General features: G+C 42.4%; 1 protein-coding gene across 3 annotated transcripts in view; it reads right to left on the minus strand.

Moving 5' to 3' along the window:
* RSU1 (Ras suppressor protein 1) overlaps window positions 1-14799 on the minus strand; it is a 218788-nt gene extending 203989 nt beyond the window's left edge. For all 3 annotated transcript variants that reach the window (XM_063610183.1, XM_055296670.2, XM_063610184.1), the window contains exons 1-2: window positions 14673-14799; window positions 14319-14430 (exon numbers count right to left, since the gene is read on the minus strand). In XM_063610183.1, the coding sequence (XP_063466253.1) occupies window positions 14319-14427 (109 nt within the window). In that variant the 5' untranslated portion in view covers window positions 14428-14430; window positions 14673-14799. The remainder of the gene's footprint in view (window positions 1-14318; window positions 14431-14672) is intronic.
* Between the last annotated feature and the right edge of the window lie 2095 nt (window positions 14800-16894).

A 16894-nucleotide genomic window follows, 5' to 3' on the forward strand; every position in this document is an offset into this window, starting at 1 on the left:
TCTGAATTTTGTTCTTAAGTTAAAACTTTTAAAATATCACTGTGGGATGAAAGCTTTTCCTTATTTCACAACTAATTATTGTGCAGGGTTACTGAAACTCTTCAGTAGTAAGTTTTCAAAATACTTGAAATTTTGAATACTTGACTAAATTCTACTATTTACAGATCAAGGGTCTACCAATCACAATTAAGTCCTCTCTCAATCAACGACAAAACAATTGAACATAAATCGCAACTGAAAAAAAAGATGGCTCCTGTTTCTACACATAAGAGCAGCCAATTCACCTATCTTGAGAAGCCCCCATGAGCTAGTCACTAATTGGGGTCTTTGAGTCCATCAGGACATTAAGGAGAAAGAAGACAGATAGATCCAAGACACTGGTATTTAAATGACGGAGCCCACATCATTCCTGTCCAAACACATCATTTTATAGATTTTGCTCCAGGAAAAAATACACAGAAAAACTATTTCTGAAGATGCCTGGGAGAATTAAAGATAAAAATATAGTATGCCACCTAAGATATGCAGTCACTGGATGGTATTAACAAAACTTGGTGAGCTGCAACTACTCCACAAGCCACTGTACTTCTTTGGTGGGACAGGGATAGAATATGAGTGAGATGCAGCTGCTGCCCTCAGTGAGAGAATATGAAATAAAACACTAGGATACAATACAGAACATGATGGTGAATGTTATTTGTCAACTTGACTGGGCTACGAGATACCCAGATAGCTGGTAAAATGTTCTTTTCCAGGGTCTGTGAGGGTGTTTCCAGGAGAGATTAGCATTTGAATCAGGGGACTGAGTAAAGAAGACCTACCCTTGCCAATGCAGGTGAGCAATAACCAATTCATTGAGCACCTCAATAGAATAAAAAGGCAGAGGAAGGGAGAATTCGTGAAGATCCGTCTTCTCCTGCCCTCAGACATCAGAGTTCCTGGATCCTGGGCCTTCAGATTCTGGGACTTGCATCACTGACATGCACCCCTCCTGTGACTCTCCAGCCTTTGGCCTTGGACTAAATGACATCACCAACTTTCCAGGTTCTCCTCTTGCAGACAGCACATCATGGGACTTCTTAGCCTCCATAATCACCTGGGCCAATTTCCATAAGAAATCTCCATATATATATTGCCTATGGATTCTGTTTCTCTGGAGAACTCTGACAAGCAGAAGACCTGTACCATAAAAGTAGTAAGCTGCTTTGAAACTCCCATTAAAAGAGAAGTGCCTGAAAATTTTTTTAGGGTTAATGAAACCTTCAAGGACCACAGTCCATTTTATTTTATATCTAACTACCTTCCTCCTCTGTCTCTTCCTTTTTCTTTTTGGCTTGTTTGTATTGACTAATTTTTCTAGCATAAACTGTTTTAATTGTGTAACACAAGATGTATGTAGTTTTAGAAATCATGGTTGTAGAATGTTAGAGCCAAAGGAACCCTAGAAATCAAAGAACTTAAGCTCCTCAATTTACAGATAAGAAAACAGTGGGCCAGAGAAGTAATGGTATTCTTCTAAGATTCCACAGGCCACCAGAATCAGAACAGAGTACAACCAAGGTTTTCAGATTCTAAATCTTGAGCTTCCTCTTTGCAAACTGGAAAAATAATATTGACACCTGGATGGAATGTCCTTTATGACAGCAATTCCAACCATAATAAAAATAATATAAACCTGAACGGAAAATTCCTTCCTATCTAGAATAAAATAAGACACAAAAGCAAAGCAAAGAATGCACAGTTCCTAGCAGGTGAGACCTGCCCTGTCATCCCATGAGATCCTGAGAAAATCACTGGATTGTTCTGGACAAATTCCTCATCTTTAAAATGAAACAAATAAAAGAGAGAAAAAAGATTATTTATGTAATGACCACTACATCACTGTGTTGTGCTGAGCACTTTACATATCTGTTCACTAGAATCAAAAATGTTAAAACAGTCCTGGCGTGGTGGCTCATGCCTGTATTTCCAGCACTTTGGGAGGCCGGGGCAGGCAGATCACCTGAGGTCAGGAGTTCGAGACCAGCCTGGCCAACATGGTGAAACCCCATCTCTACTAAAAATACAAAAATTAGCCAAGTGTGATGGTGGGTGCCTGTAATCCCAGCTAGTGGGGAGGCTGAGGCAGGAGAATTGCTTGAACCCAGGAGGCGGTGGTTGCAGTGAGCCGAGATTGCGCCACCGCACTCAAGCCTGGGTGACAGAGTGAGACTCCACGCCCCCCCCCAAAAAAAAAAAAAAGTTAAAACAAAGTAAGGTAATAACAAACAACAATAGCTAATGCTTACCAAATGCTTAAAACATGACTGGCACAGTTCCAAGAACTTTATCAATTCACCTATTTCTCACGATAACCCTACAAGGCAATAGTAGTATCTTCTTCCCTCTCAAATTTAGATGAGAAAAATGAGACACAAGAGGTTATGTAACTTGTCTGTGATTTCAGAACCAGTAAGCAGAGAGAACCCCCTAAAAGCTGTTTCCAAACAAGAAGTTGATTAATTCTGATACTGTTTTACTTGCCAAACAAATATGCCACTGGTTGCATCCACAATTTGCCAATTGCATGGCATTTTATTATGTTCAAAAGACAAGAAGTAGTTTAAGTACACAGGTTCTTTTCTTGCCAAAGTTAAGACATGAGCGGTATTAACTGTGCACACTTTGCATTTCAGAAAATTGAGTGTATCTTCAACCCCCAGGAGCCCTAGAGATAAACAAGCTGCCCAGGTGGGGCGCCAGCCCCCTCTTCCCAGGGTCTGATGTCAGACATTTCTCTATGACTCTCCATTCTCCCCTTGAGCAGCAACTCTCTGTGTCTGCCTCAGCCTTCCGCCATACTTCTCACCTCAACCTGGCCCCACATTTCCCTGGGAAAACTAAACCTCCTTTCCAAGCAGGAGGAGCTGGAATCCTAAACCTGCTGCCTGTACAAAAGCCACATGACTCTTGGAGCTCTAAGAGTTCTAAGTCCCTCAACAGTCACTAAATATTAGAAGACCATGGTGTGCCACCTGCTCTTACCCGAAGGTAAAACATGATTTGGTCTCGTAGGCAGCTCAATCGTTATTTTTAACCTTGGATTTTGATTCTCTCCCCACGTCATCCCTTATCCTGGCCTCCAAGTGTTGCCTTCTCCAATCCTGTAACCAGTCACCTAGATTGACACTGATCACCAACCAGCCCCTAAGTCAAACTTAGGTCTGTTTCTTCTGAGCTGCTCCAGGGCCTCGCTAGGTCTTCACTGTGTGTGATGTCTTTTCTCCCAATCCTGCTGCAGTCCATTCCCTCTGCCTTTCTCTCAACACTGCAAACAAATCTGTCATCAATGACACCCATAAACCCTCACCCTCTTGTTCCTTCCTCACCCCAAAGGCCCATTAGACTCTTCACCCCTAAATCCCCCTCTTATCAGAGCTCCGACAATGGCGGCTTCAAAACAGACTATGCCTCAGCTCAACAAATATGAAATTGTCAAACTGTTCATCACAATGATCATGTTTTGAGTACCTGATCTGCATCAGATACTACATACACATTATCCTTCATGTGAGGAGAAGCTTATTTTTCCCACTGTACCAAGGAGGAAAAAGTGTAGGTGCAGGAAACGTGGAGGCAGCATGGCAGATTTTAGGAATCCTGAAACCCTACATCAAAATAGAGAAATTAGGCAGCAAGAAAAAATTCAAGGACACGATTTACAACAAAACTAGGTTATAAAGTGTCCCCACAAAAGACTCTGAAATACAAGTAGATGAGGACAAGCTACCAGCAACCCAAACATTGGCGTGATATCAGCATGCATGTGATGAAAGCAGAGAGAACCCAAGGAGCGACTAACAAACTTGACGACAGAGAACCCCCAAAGAGCTAAACGAATTCACCAGAAAGCCCAGAAGACCTCTGTGAGAATAGCAGCTGAAATTAGGAACGGTTTGTCCATTCCAACAGCGGGGACTGCAGTAGGGTCTGATGGATCAGGACAAGTCTAGGCCCTGTGACCTGGAAACTGACCACCTAGGGCTCCCTTGCAGGACAGGGCCTGGAATCAAAGCTGGATAAGAGAGAAATAATAGAGACCAATGATAGAGGCACACTGCCTATAGGGTAGCCCTACTCCCCAAGGAGCAGTAAGTAAAAATAAAACATTTTTAAAAAGAGAGAAAAAAAGAGACCAAGGATAGAGAAGACTCAGATAAAAGTGGGCAGAAGGACTGAACCAAGTCATCTGAAAGCAAGCCACTGTATTTTTGAAAACTACATAAAATCAACCAGAGGACAGAGCTCTGTAAAGTTAGAAAAGCTATCTAGAACTAAGCCTTCCTCTGAAAGTTTAGGACAATTAATTTCATTTAAAAATGAGCAACATAAAAAATATTGGGAGCAAATCTCATAACGTTATTATGGAATAAAAGGAAAAAGAAAGTGTAGAAGAACATCACTGACCGTGAAAACTCACTAACCAAAAAGATGCCCAGAAAACACGGCAAAACTATAATTGACTATTTTAAAACAAGGTAAAAAGACATTACAACAATGATACATGACATAAAACAGAAACATAAATCTGATTTCCAAAAATTCAGCAATAAACGGACAAAACTTGAGAAAAAAATTAGAAACAAAAAAAATTATTTCAGAAATGAAAGCTAAGTTCAAAGACATATAAGAGCAAATAAACACAATAACACAATACATAATACTTTACAAGAAACAGAAGTTAAAGTGGGGATTTTTTTTTCCTTTTTTTTTTTTTTTCTGAGATGGAATCTCGCTCTGTTGCCCAGACTGGAGTGCAGCAGCGTGCTCTCGGCTCACTGTAACCTGTGCCTCCTGGGTTCAGGCAATTCTCCTGCCTCAGCCTCCCGAGTAGCTGGGATTATAGGCACCCACCACCACGCCCAGCTAATTCGCTAATTATTGTATTTTTAGTAGCGACGGGGTTTTACCATGTTGGCCAGGCTGGTCTCAAACTCCTGACCTCAGCTGATCTGCCTGCCTCGGCCTCCCGAAGTGCTGGGATTACGGGCATGAGGGATTTCTTTTAAAACAAAGAAATGAAGCAGGAACAGGGATCTGGGCGAAAGTGACAAATATTAAAGATGGGCAAAAAGATCAACATACAGACCCCAGAAAACCATAAAGAAGAACATAAGGAAAGAGCTCATAGACTAAAAATCACAATAAAAATACTTTCTTGAAATAAAAGGTATTTAAAAGTTTTGATATGGTTAGGCTGTGTGTTCCCACCCAAATCTCACCTTGAACTGTAATCCTCATAATCCTCATACATCAAGGGAGAGACCAGGTGGAGGTAACTGAATCATGGGGGTGGTTTCTCCCATACTGTTCTCCTGATAGTGAGTTCTCATGAGATCTGATGGTTTTCTAAGGGGCTCTTCCCCCTTCACTCAGCATTTCTCCTTCCTACCGCATTGTGAAAAAGGCACCTTCCTTTCCCTTCCGCCATGATTGTAAGTTTCCTGAGGCCTCCCCAATCATGCTGAAATGTGAGTCAATTAAACCTCTTTCCTTCATAAATTACCCATCTTGAGCAGTTCTTTATAGCAGTATGAAAACGGACTAATACAATTTTCGAACTTTAAAGAGCATACTACATACCCGGGAAATAATAAGCCCAGAATGACCTATACCCTACACCAAGTACTCCAGTAAAATTACAGGAAATAAAATTTTATCACCAGACTTTCGGACAACACTTTATGCCAGAAGAAATAGAGTAACACATCGACAACACTCCAGAAAAGAAACTGAGTCTCTATACCTGTAAAATTGACTTCTATGTAAAAAGAACACAAATTTTTACGTACTACCCATAGGAAAAACTCTGGGATTATTCTCTTGATACCTTTCTGAGGAATATTCCAGAGTATAAGCTTCAGACAATCAAAATAACTAGAGATACATTGTCCTCAGGACTCCTAATGCACATAAAAGATAGGGGTGCCTGTAGAACTAAGACTACATGAGGGCTAAAGGAGAGACTGTATCATAGGAAATGGCTATATGTGCTGAAAATCTAGACACAGTTCAAATTCTAAAAACCAGGGAGACTATTTCCAAAATTAATACCAGATTAGAGATGTATCGGGTTTCTGGTTAGCAAATAGAGATTCTGGAAGTTGTCACTACCATACTCACAGTAAGAAAAAAGCTGAGCAAAAAGAAAAGAAACAACTCTTCCATAGATTCATCAGAAAACTCAGGTCACAGGGCAAACCACCATACCGAAATCTAGAGACAGGCAAACACAGAGAATCACAGCACACTAGGAGCAGAAATACCTGCTGGAGCCAGCAACCAATAGGGATGCCTCAAGGGTAAATGGCTAATTGCCAGACTCTGAGTGGTAGACTAGTTTGAGAGATTAAAAACAACAACAACAACAACAAAAACAACAACAAATTCCTGGGGGCCCAGTCTTAAGAGGTCTCCTGTACTTTGCTGAGTTTTACCTCCAAGAGCCCTACCAGGTTCTAAGGGTGAAAAAATTAGATAGAAAAAAAAATCCCTCTGTGCTTTATGGAAGGGGAGAACAGCAACCACTGTGAAAGAAGCCCAAAGCATTCTGCTCTCCTTAAGAAAGGAGAAATGATTCAGCAGAGCCTAGGCTACCTGGGATTTACCAGAGCCTGACCAACAGCAACCAGTGGAAATACCCAACTCCAGCCTGCTCACACATTCCTGTCTGAATTTGTTGAGGGGGGATGCGGGGAAATTGAGAAACAGCTCTGAAGGTCACAGCCAAGTGGCACAGGCTCACTAGAGAGATCTAAGCACAGGATTACAGAACATTTCCCTTTTCCTGATGCCTTCTCATCAGAAGGGGTCCTATAAAATAATACGGAATTACGGCAGAAGTTCAATGCTCACACAGTATTTAAGGATTCAACCGGGAAAATCTAAGATGAAAGGGGAGGAAAAAACAAGGAAGACACAAGAGAAAATTTTACCCTCTGACACCCAAAGCTACAAAAATGTGAGAGCTTGCACTAAAAGCCTATTTACCTCAGTTCCTTTTATCCAATGCATCATGTCTGGCTTACAACAAAATTACAAGGTACTCTAAAAAGAAGAAAGGCTGACGAGAGAAATCAGGCAGAAGAAGCACAATCAGATATGGCAGATATTTTAAAGTTATCTGACTGGGACTTTAAAATTAATATGATTGATATGCTAAGAGCTCTAATGGAAAAAGTAGACAACATGCAAGAAAAGATGGGTAATGTCAGCAGAGACAAAAGCCCTAAGAGAGAATTGAAAGGAAATGCTAGAGTTCACAAACACTGTAAGAGAAACAAAGAGAGCCTCTGACTAGCACTTTAGTAGAATGGATACAGCCAAGGAAAGAATCAGTGATCTTGAAGACGTGCCAACAGAAACTTCCTAAACTGAAAAGCAAAGAGAAAAGAGAATAGGAGAAAAGTAAGACAAAATATCTAAGAACAATGGGATAATTACAAAAGGCATAACATGCATATAAAGGGACTATGAGAAGAGAGAAAGGAACAGAAAATGATACTTAAATAACTCGGAATTTTCCAAAATTAATGACAAGAGACCAAACCACATATCCAAGAAGCTCAAGGAACACAAAAAAGGGTAATTATCAGAAAATCTACACCTACACATACCACATTCAAACTGTAGAAAGTCAAAGACAAAGACAAAATATTGAAGGAAGTCAGAGGAAAAAAAACAAACAAACACCTTACCTATAAAGAAACCAGAATAAAAATCACATTGGACTTCTCTTAAGAAACGATGCAAGCAAGAAGAGGAATGGGGTAAAATATTAAAAGTGCTGAAGGGAAAAAACCCTCCAATCTAGAATCCTGTATTCAGTGAAATTATCCATCAAATATAAAGAAGAAAAACTTTCTCACCAAAGTAAAAACTGAAGAGACATAAAATGTGTTAAAACAAGCTTGTCACAGAGAATAAAAATGAAACAGCAGAAAATGGATCTACATAAAGGAAGAGTTAAAGAATAAATGAATAAAAGTAATATAAAATGGTTTATTGTTCTTATTCTTAATCTAACAGATCACAGATTGTTCAAAAGAGTAACGGCAACAATGTGTTGGGTGGTTATAATTTACAGATAACTGAAATGAATGATAGCAATTCTATAAAGGACAACAGGAAGGAAATAGAAATGTTTGATTTTAAGTTACCTGCACTGGCTCTGAAGTGGCACAGTGTTATTTAAAAGTGAGTTAAGATTAATTGTAAATGTATATTGCAAACTCTGGGGCTATCATTAAGAAGTTTTTATTCTTTGCTTTATCCTCCTTCTAAAACAAATACATTTTTAAATGTAAATTTGCTGAGAGAAGAGAAAATGGAGTATATTGTGAGAGGAGAAAATGAAATCATTAAAGCCACGGAAAGCAGAAAGAGTGGGAGACAAAAAAAAAAGGAACAAGGGCAAGAATAGAAAACACTTACTATACAGATATTAATCTAAGTAATATCAATTATCACATTAAATGTTAATAACTAAATATATCAATTAAAAGACTATCAGGGTGGATTTTAAGAAAAAAAACAGGATCTAACTATATGTTATCTATAAGAAATCCACTTTAAATATAAAATATAGATACAACTAAATTAAAAGTAAAGGGATGGAGAAAGATCTATGACACTAAACTCCATTTCAAAAAAAAAAAAAGTGAACTCCGTTTCCACCACTGCCTGAGTGATACTGGGGACTTCACAGAACCTCGACAGCTCTCTACTTTCTCATCTATAAAATGCTGATGATAATCAGGTGAACCAAAGAGGGATGTTATGAGTGTGAGAAGGAAGGAGACAGTACATGCTTTTTCTCCAGAGCTATGCTTTCTCCCTTAGCCAACCTGAATCTCTTAACTAAAAGCAGTAACATCCCTTCTTCAATAAATTTTTCCCAAGCACTATGCCAAGTAGAGAGACACTTCAGGCAGGCTGGATGGGATGGTGGGTCAGAACTGAGTTTTTTTTTTTTTTTTTTTTTTTTTTTTGAGACAGGGTCTCGCTCTGTCGCCCAGGCTGGAGTGCAGTGGCGCAATCTCGGCTCACTGCAAGCTCCGCCTCCTGGGTTCACGCCATTCTCCTGCCTCAACCCCCGAGTAGCTGGGACTACTGGCGCCCGCCACTGCGCCCGGCTAATTTCTTGTATTTTTAGTAGAGACGGGGTTTCACCGTGTTAACCAGGATGGTCTCGATCTCCTGACCTCGTGATCCGCCCGCCTCGGCCTCCCAAAGTGCTGGGATTACAGGCGTGAGCCACCGCGCCCGACCAGAACTGAGTATTCTTGAGGGGCCTCCTGGAGGAGGTGACAGGAAATGGAGTCATGTGAAAGTTAAGTCCTTCCTTCTTTCAACAAGCACTAACTGACAAGGGGGCAAGAGCTAGCTGGAGAGAGAAAAAGGAAAAGGGCTCCACAGGCCAAGATGCAGTGTGTTTAAAAACAGAAAGGTGGGCACATACACACAACCTACAGGAGTGAGAACATAAATAATTTTAAGGCCAGGCATGGTGGCTCATGCCTGTAATCCCACAATTTTGGGAGGCCAAGGCAGGCGGATCACTTGAGGTCAGGAGTTCAAGACCAGCCTGGCCAATATGGTGAAACCCCGTCTCTACTAAAAATACAAAAATGAGACAGGTGTGGTGGCGCACGCCTGTAATCCCAGCTACTCGGGAGGCTGAGGCAGGAGAATTGCTTGAACCCGGGAGACGGAGGTGGCAGTGAGCAGAGATCACGCCACTGCACTCCAGCCTGGGCAACAGAGCAACACTCCATCTCAAAAACGAAAAAAAAATTAAAAAATAAAAAAATAATTTTAATAAAGATTATAGCTAAAATTACAGGTCCTCCCCAGCTCTTTATCCCCAAAGAAGGTCGACATGGATAGCATGTGTTCCAGGTTTAACAAGACTTTTGAGATAGCTATTCCAGATAACCCATGATCATATTTATTATTTTGCCTGGTCCTTCAGAAAGACCACTCCCTTGAAAGCAGGTTGTTTTCAAGATTTATCTGAAAAATATTTTAGTCTAACTTGGAAAAAAAATGATAAAGGCTTGACCACCCAGAGAGGGCAATACACTTGAAGAGATTAAAAAATCAGGAAACACTTAAATAAGAGAAATGAAAGGAAGTTCCTCCGGCTACAGGTGGGATTCTGCCTCTATGGAAATAGAAGCTGATTACAGGGCCCTTCAAAATCAACTTTATCAACCAGATGAAGACAGCTGCTGCTTGGGAAAGAGCTTCTGCAGTGAAATCTCTTTAATAAAAAGAATAAAATCAGCAGCATTATGATTATGCTGGGAAGTTTTTTGTTTGTTTGTTTGTTTTAACAGACAAGGTCTTGTTCTGTCACCTAGTAACACGATTATAGCTCACTACAAACTCAAACTCCTGGGCTCAAGCAATCCTCCCACCACAGCCTCCCTGAAAGCTGGGACTTGCACATCACCTCAGCTATTTTTTAATTTTTTGTAGAGATAGGGTCTCACTCTATTGCCCACACTGGTGTTCTTGGAAGCTTTAGGGAAAATGTGTGTGCAAATTACATGCCATGTTAAAACAAAATGATGGAAAAGAAATAAATTAGGACAAATTTTAAATAAATAGCTATCTAAATCAATTAGAACCTTAGGCAAAAGTACCAAACACTATAGGTTCTAATAAGCCACACAAAAAATTCCAACACCTGATACAAATGCCTTACCCAGTCGAGTTAACAAAGCAAAATTCTTGGTTCAGGCTAGTGACTGTTGGAACTGGGTATGTCTGAGGCATATGGGCCTATAGCTGGATATTCATATTAATAGTTAACATTTAATGTACACTATTGGATCTAACACTAACTAGTTACTAACATTTAATGTGCATTATTGCATTTAATGCAAACCATTAAACCAGTCTTATGAAGTGGTTACTTAGGTTACCATTTGTTAAGGAACTTGAGGATCAGAGAGGTTAAGTAGCTTCTCTAAGGTTACACAGTACTAAGTAGCAGAACTGGAATCCACGTCTATCCAAATCCAAGTTCCCCTCCTATGTGCTGTACTCCTCCTGCCTCTCATGGTAGGAAGTGAGCATTTCTAGAATCTGGCTGGACGACTAGAAAACTGTAGAACCTGTCTGATATCTGTCTCCAGCCTAAGAAGTTTTCTCCATCAGAAAGTACCTGGTACCTAAACTCCTCAAAACATCTTTTAAAGGTAATTTGCTGTCTCTAAGGAAGTGCTGTGTTAGAAGATACAACTCTCCCAGGAAGAAAGACGGGCATCTCATATGCTTAGTAGTACAAAACCTTACTTTTATCTTCAAAGCTTAATTCTAACCTCTTGAGAAATTAAACAAAGTAAGAATAATAAAGGGAAAGCTTGAGATGCAAGAAACAGCTATCCTCTGTACATACAAGTTAACTGTTCCCTGTGTTTAAGCTGGATACTTATAAAACTTCCTGGTTACAGCTAAAATTTTATCAGTAAAGAAACATGGAGGTCGGGTGTGGTAGCTCACATCTGTAATGCCAGCACTTTAGGAGGCCAAGATAGGGGCACTCCTTGAGCCCAGGAGTTTGAGGCCAGCCTGGGCAGCATAGCAAGACCCCATCTCTACTAAAAAATAAAACCATTAGCCAGGCGTGCTGGTGTCTATCTATAGTCCCAGCTACTTGGGAGGCTGAGGGGGGAGGATTGCTTGAGCCTGGGAGGTTGAGGCCACAGTGAGCTGTGACTGCACTACCGCATTCCAGCCTAGGTGACAGAGCAAGACCCTGTTTTCAGGAACAACAACAACAAAAAATTCTTACACTTATAATTAATGTAGCCATGTGAAGTATTTCACTACTTGTATATATTAAGCACTGTGTCACTGTGTGTGCACTGCTGAGAATTGAGCCCTGGTGGAGGCTCCGAAGAGCATCCTGGAACCCCCTAGGTTCCGAGGAGTCCTGAGGTCAGGGAGTTTGCAGAGAGCAGCCTTGGGTCAATGCTACAGAAGCCAGAGGAGGTGGAATCTGGAAATCTCCAAATTCACTTCCACCCAACTTCCCAAAAAGTACTATTATCCTTTGTTAGCTACTTTTTTAGGAAAATTTAAGAATGATCTCGCTTTTCACCACCCAATGTTGTACCAGAAATATATTTCAGGAAGCAAGTGGCTATCTTTCCTTCCTTAATAAAAGCCAAGGCTTCAAAGAGATAATGGAGCTGAACCGAAATAGCTAAGCCATTCTCCCCATTTATAAATATTACATAAAGTCTCCTCTTCAAAAGTCGAAGGGTTTAAAGCTCCTCTGCTGAAAGCAGCCTCTCTTCTACCCGGTGAGAATGAGTGCTGGAGGGAGAAAAGCCGTGCGGCCAAGGGTCCCGCTATGCATCATGTTCCCCCATCCCCTGCTCTTTCTCCTCTGTATCAACAGTGCCCCCAGTAATGACCATGGTCATGGCAGAACCGGGCAGGGGCAGCAAGGGGCACACCCAGATATCCAATTCCAGAGGCATCTGCTCAGTTGCTGACAGCAAGGACCCTTACGGAATGCAAGAGACCAACACACACCAAGCCTGAGAGGCTAACTAGTACACAACCTAAGTTTAATGGCACGTATTTTCATAAAGCCTACGAAACGCAAATCTACGTTTCCTCCCTTTTCCTTCTGCCAAGACATATCAACAGCATCAACTCCAACCTCTGTACCAGGCAGGTTTTCAAACCGTGAAAACCATGAATTCACAGTAAACATGACTCTGCCGTTCTCTCCATGCCTAAATGGCTATCCATCACCTTTCAGGGTCTCCAGAACAGCTCCATTCTTCTCTCTTGTCACATCCTGAACCTGATATCCCAAACTCACAGGCCTAACCCATCATTCTTTCATTTTCTTCATTCCTCAACTATTTTTGAGCATCTACTGTGCTCCAGGCACTATTATTAAAAAAAATGCCAGCATGAATATTGCACAGCTTTTGTCTTCTCAATGTCCCAGCGAAGAGAGACTTCTAGATTAAAAAAGAAAAACTCAGTACGATCCTATGTGACAGGAGTCACAAAGCAATACACACGAGCACCTTCACAGAGGAGGGAAGGGCTATCTCAGCTTGGTGCAGACGGATAACGTTCTACACAGGTGGTAATGTCTAAGCTGACTCTTAGAAGTAAAAGGATTTCAGGTGCAAAAGACTGAGAAAGAAGGAAAACAATTCGTAAAGGCACGAAGATCTGAACGAGTAGGCTCTGGTCCAGGAAGGGCAATAGGTTCAGAATGGCTGGAATGCCAGCTGCATGGAAGGGTAAGGTTGTGTTCAGATTCAGAAAGGCCTTGTACATCACGCCAAGAAACCTGGAGCATTACCGTCGATAATGGACAACCTGGAGAAGGGCAGAGAGGGTTTAAACCAAAGCCACGTCAGCCTGAAGAACTGCTTTAGCTCACTTATCACAGGTTTTTCAAATATTAAAATTAGTAGCCAACATCTAAAAATTAGCAAATTTCACATAAAAATATAGAATCTTGGCTCCTTTAATAATCTGGCACACTGGGCCAACATTCCTATGGTGACATGTGTCTGAGTAGCAGGTGCAGCAGCTGGCCCCTTCAGGTGGGACACCTATCACCTAGTTCATAACCTCCCCTGACCGCCCTCGCTTGGAGGCACGTGAACTTACAATCCCTGATTTTAAGGGAGAGGGTAACACCATAGACCGGGGTTACAGGAAAATAACACTGAAAGTGACCCAGTGATTAAACTGGGCAGTGAAACTGACGGCAAGAGGGCAAGTTAGGAGGATTTCACCACAGCATGAGGAGGTGACAAAAGCCTGAACCAAGTTCGGAGAATAAACACTCAGAAGAATGTAAAGATTCAAGAAACGCTTAAAATGCTCCAGGCACAAGAAGGCTTATTAATCATGGAACTTTTCTGTGTCATTTGTTCATGGACAAACACTGTATTAGGAGACAGGAAGAAAGACTCAAAATTAATTTTCAATTTATAATTAAAGTGGCTATTAAGCAAACTATGTGGAAAATCCACCTCAATGCCATAGAGCAGAGACAACCGATGAGGCACAGCTGTCTGTGTGATTCTCATCGTGGACTCTCAGGATCGTTTTCCAGGTGCAAATGCTACTGCAAACCCTCTGCGCGAAGCCCCTGACAAGTGATGTTTACAAGCAGGGGCTGGGGTCTAAACCAGTACAATCGCTCACAGCAGGACCAGCAGTGAACTGGCAAACTTAGAAAGCCTTCCAGCTCATCCACGGGAGGGTCCTGCCCGAGAACTCACACAGGCCGTTGACATCCAGCATGTTGGAGATGCCCCGGTCACTCATGTCCACTTCGGGCTGGTTCTTCTCCCGGCTCTCCTCCACCAACTTCTTCAGAGACTTGGACATGGTCTGCACCAAACAACAACAAAACACGTGGGCGATGACAGCAAGTGCAGGGGCGGAAAGGAAAGAGGCCTTCGCTGCCACTCTGGGGCTTCCCCAGGGTTGGAGCGGGTGGGCGTCCGATGGCGTCCCAGGGGCTGGTCCGGGTGCGGGGAGGGGATGGGGTAGGGCAGGGGAGTGGGAAGTGTTCAGCCGCGCTGCGGCCACGCAGCGAGAAGCAACCCAAGTGCAACGCCGCACACACTCACCACGGAAGGTAGCCCTTAAGAGGGTGGGCGTGCAACCACAGGCTTCGGCAGGACGCACTCCGGCTGCCCTCACTCCCTGCGACACCGGCACTGAACAGGGAACACGCCCTGTCTCGGCGCCCCGCGCAGGCGCACATAGCGCCGCTGCCAGCTCCACGCCCGACCCTACCCATATTAGGAGAACAGCTCTCTAGACGTGGCTCCAGGGCCAGGCTCCGCCCTTAAAAGTCTGTGGAAGAGGCTGGCCAATGACGTTCGTTATTCGGCTTCGAGACCCCGCCTCACGCTGAGGATAGTTTATCCCCGTGGCGTCCACCCCGAGGTTTGGGACGCTGAATGGGCCGAAGTTGGCGCGTGCGCACTAGACTTGGCGCAAGCTCAGTTGATGGGTCGAAGCCCAGAGGGCTGTGGGCGGAAGCAGGGAAGTTTGTGGCGTGACTGCGTAAGGGAGGGTGGTGACTGAGGGTGGGTGTTGCGAAAGCTGGAAGTAAATTGCTTCCGAATGTTTCGCTTCTGTAATAGCCGCTCCACTCGCCAGAAGTTGCTATCCTGAACCCATCTCCACAATGTGCCTCTGAGGGACCTTGTGGGGCACGCAGCTTCCCGCCCTATTAAGAGCTTCTCCAGGCAGGGATTCCGGCGGGGTCTGCGTTTCCCCAGCGCCCCGCTGGAAATCTTTTTTGACAGGTTTCTAAGGCTGGTTTTTAGCCCCGATCCTTTTGCTCTTGAGCAGCAGGAACTACCCTCAGGGCTAGAAGCTACAAGTAAAACCCTACTATTTTAAAAGTCATTTGAAAACACCAGATAATCATGTGGTTTTTGTCTTTGGTTCTGTTTATATGCTGGATTACATTTATTGATTTGCGTATGTTGAACCAGCCTTGCATCCCAGGGATGAAGCCCACTTGATCATGGTGGATAAGCTTTTTGATGTGCTGCTGGATTCGGTTTGCCAGTATTTTATTGAGGATTTTTGCATCAATGTTCATCAAGGATATTGGTCTGAAATTCTCTTTTTTGGTTATGTCTCTGCCAGGTTTTGGTATCAGGACGATGCTGGCTTCGTAAAATGTGTTAGGGAGGATTCCCTCTTTTTCTATCGATTGGAATAGTTTCAGAAGGAATGGTACCAGTTCCTCCTTGTACCTCTGGTAGAATTCAGTATCGCAAGGACAAAAAACCAAACACCGCATGTTCTCACTCATAGGTGGGAATTGAACAATGAGAACTCATGGACACAGGAAGGGGAACATCACGCTCCGGGGACTGTTGTGGGGTGGGGGGAGGGGGGAGGGACAGCATTAGGAGATACACCTAATGCTAAATGACGAGTTAATGGGTGCAGGAAATCAACATGGCACATGGATACATATGTAACAAACCTGCACATTGTGCACATGTACCCTAAAACCCTAAAGTATAATAAAAAAAAAAAAAAGAAAACACCACTAAAGCGATGTGTCTTTCCCAGCTAGGACTTTTACATCTGTGAAACATGACGTTCTGGCTTCCAGAAATCTCCCACTTTCTCTCCCAAAAGCAACCAAATTTTAAATTCTAGCGAAACTGCTGCCCTCTGCCTCCCTATTTCCTGACCCAGTCTCAGTCACCCAGCAATATCCTGTGCTTCTCTCACCAAAAACCCTGTCCTGAGAGAGTGTTTCATACTATGGAATAAAGATTGGCACCAGACACTTTTCTCCTATTGGTCACCTAAATTGATGATAGACGGATACCACACATATGCATTTATATATTGTAGATTGTAGCAGGGATCAAAGCCTTAAGGAGATGTGGTAAAATAATTTAATTATAGCTCCGAACCAATTAGATAAGAAAAGGATCTGCACTCTTAAATTCGAAAGCAGGTATTTCTTGCTTAAAAAACATTCCAGATGAGTTATTCCTGCATTAGTCTTCTTTGATCTGGAACCGTCCTTAACTTTTATGTTTATTGAACTAGACATTATTTAAGAATACAGACCAGGTATTGTGTGGAATATCCTTTAAAGTAAGTTTGATGTTCCCTTTCAGGTTATGAATTTTTGGAGAAACACCACTAAAGCGATGTGTCTTTTCCAGTGCATAATATCAAGGTACAGATGGCATCTGTTTCTCCCAGTATAGGTGATGTTCACTTACGTAATGTAGTGTCTGCCAGGTTTCTTCACCATAAAGTTACTATTTTTTTCTTTATGATTAAAAATAATGCTGGGGAGGAG

The sequence above is a fragment of the Symphalangus syndactylus genome, chromosome 10, assembly GCF_028878055.3.
Source record: "Symphalangus syndactylus isolate Jambi chromosome 10, NHGRI_mSymSyn1-v2.1_pri, whole genome shotgun sequence".
In the NCBI taxonomy this organism is placed as follows: domain Eukaryota; kingdom Metazoa; phylum Chordata; class Mammalia; order Primates; family Hylobatidae; genus Symphalangus; species Symphalangus syndactylus.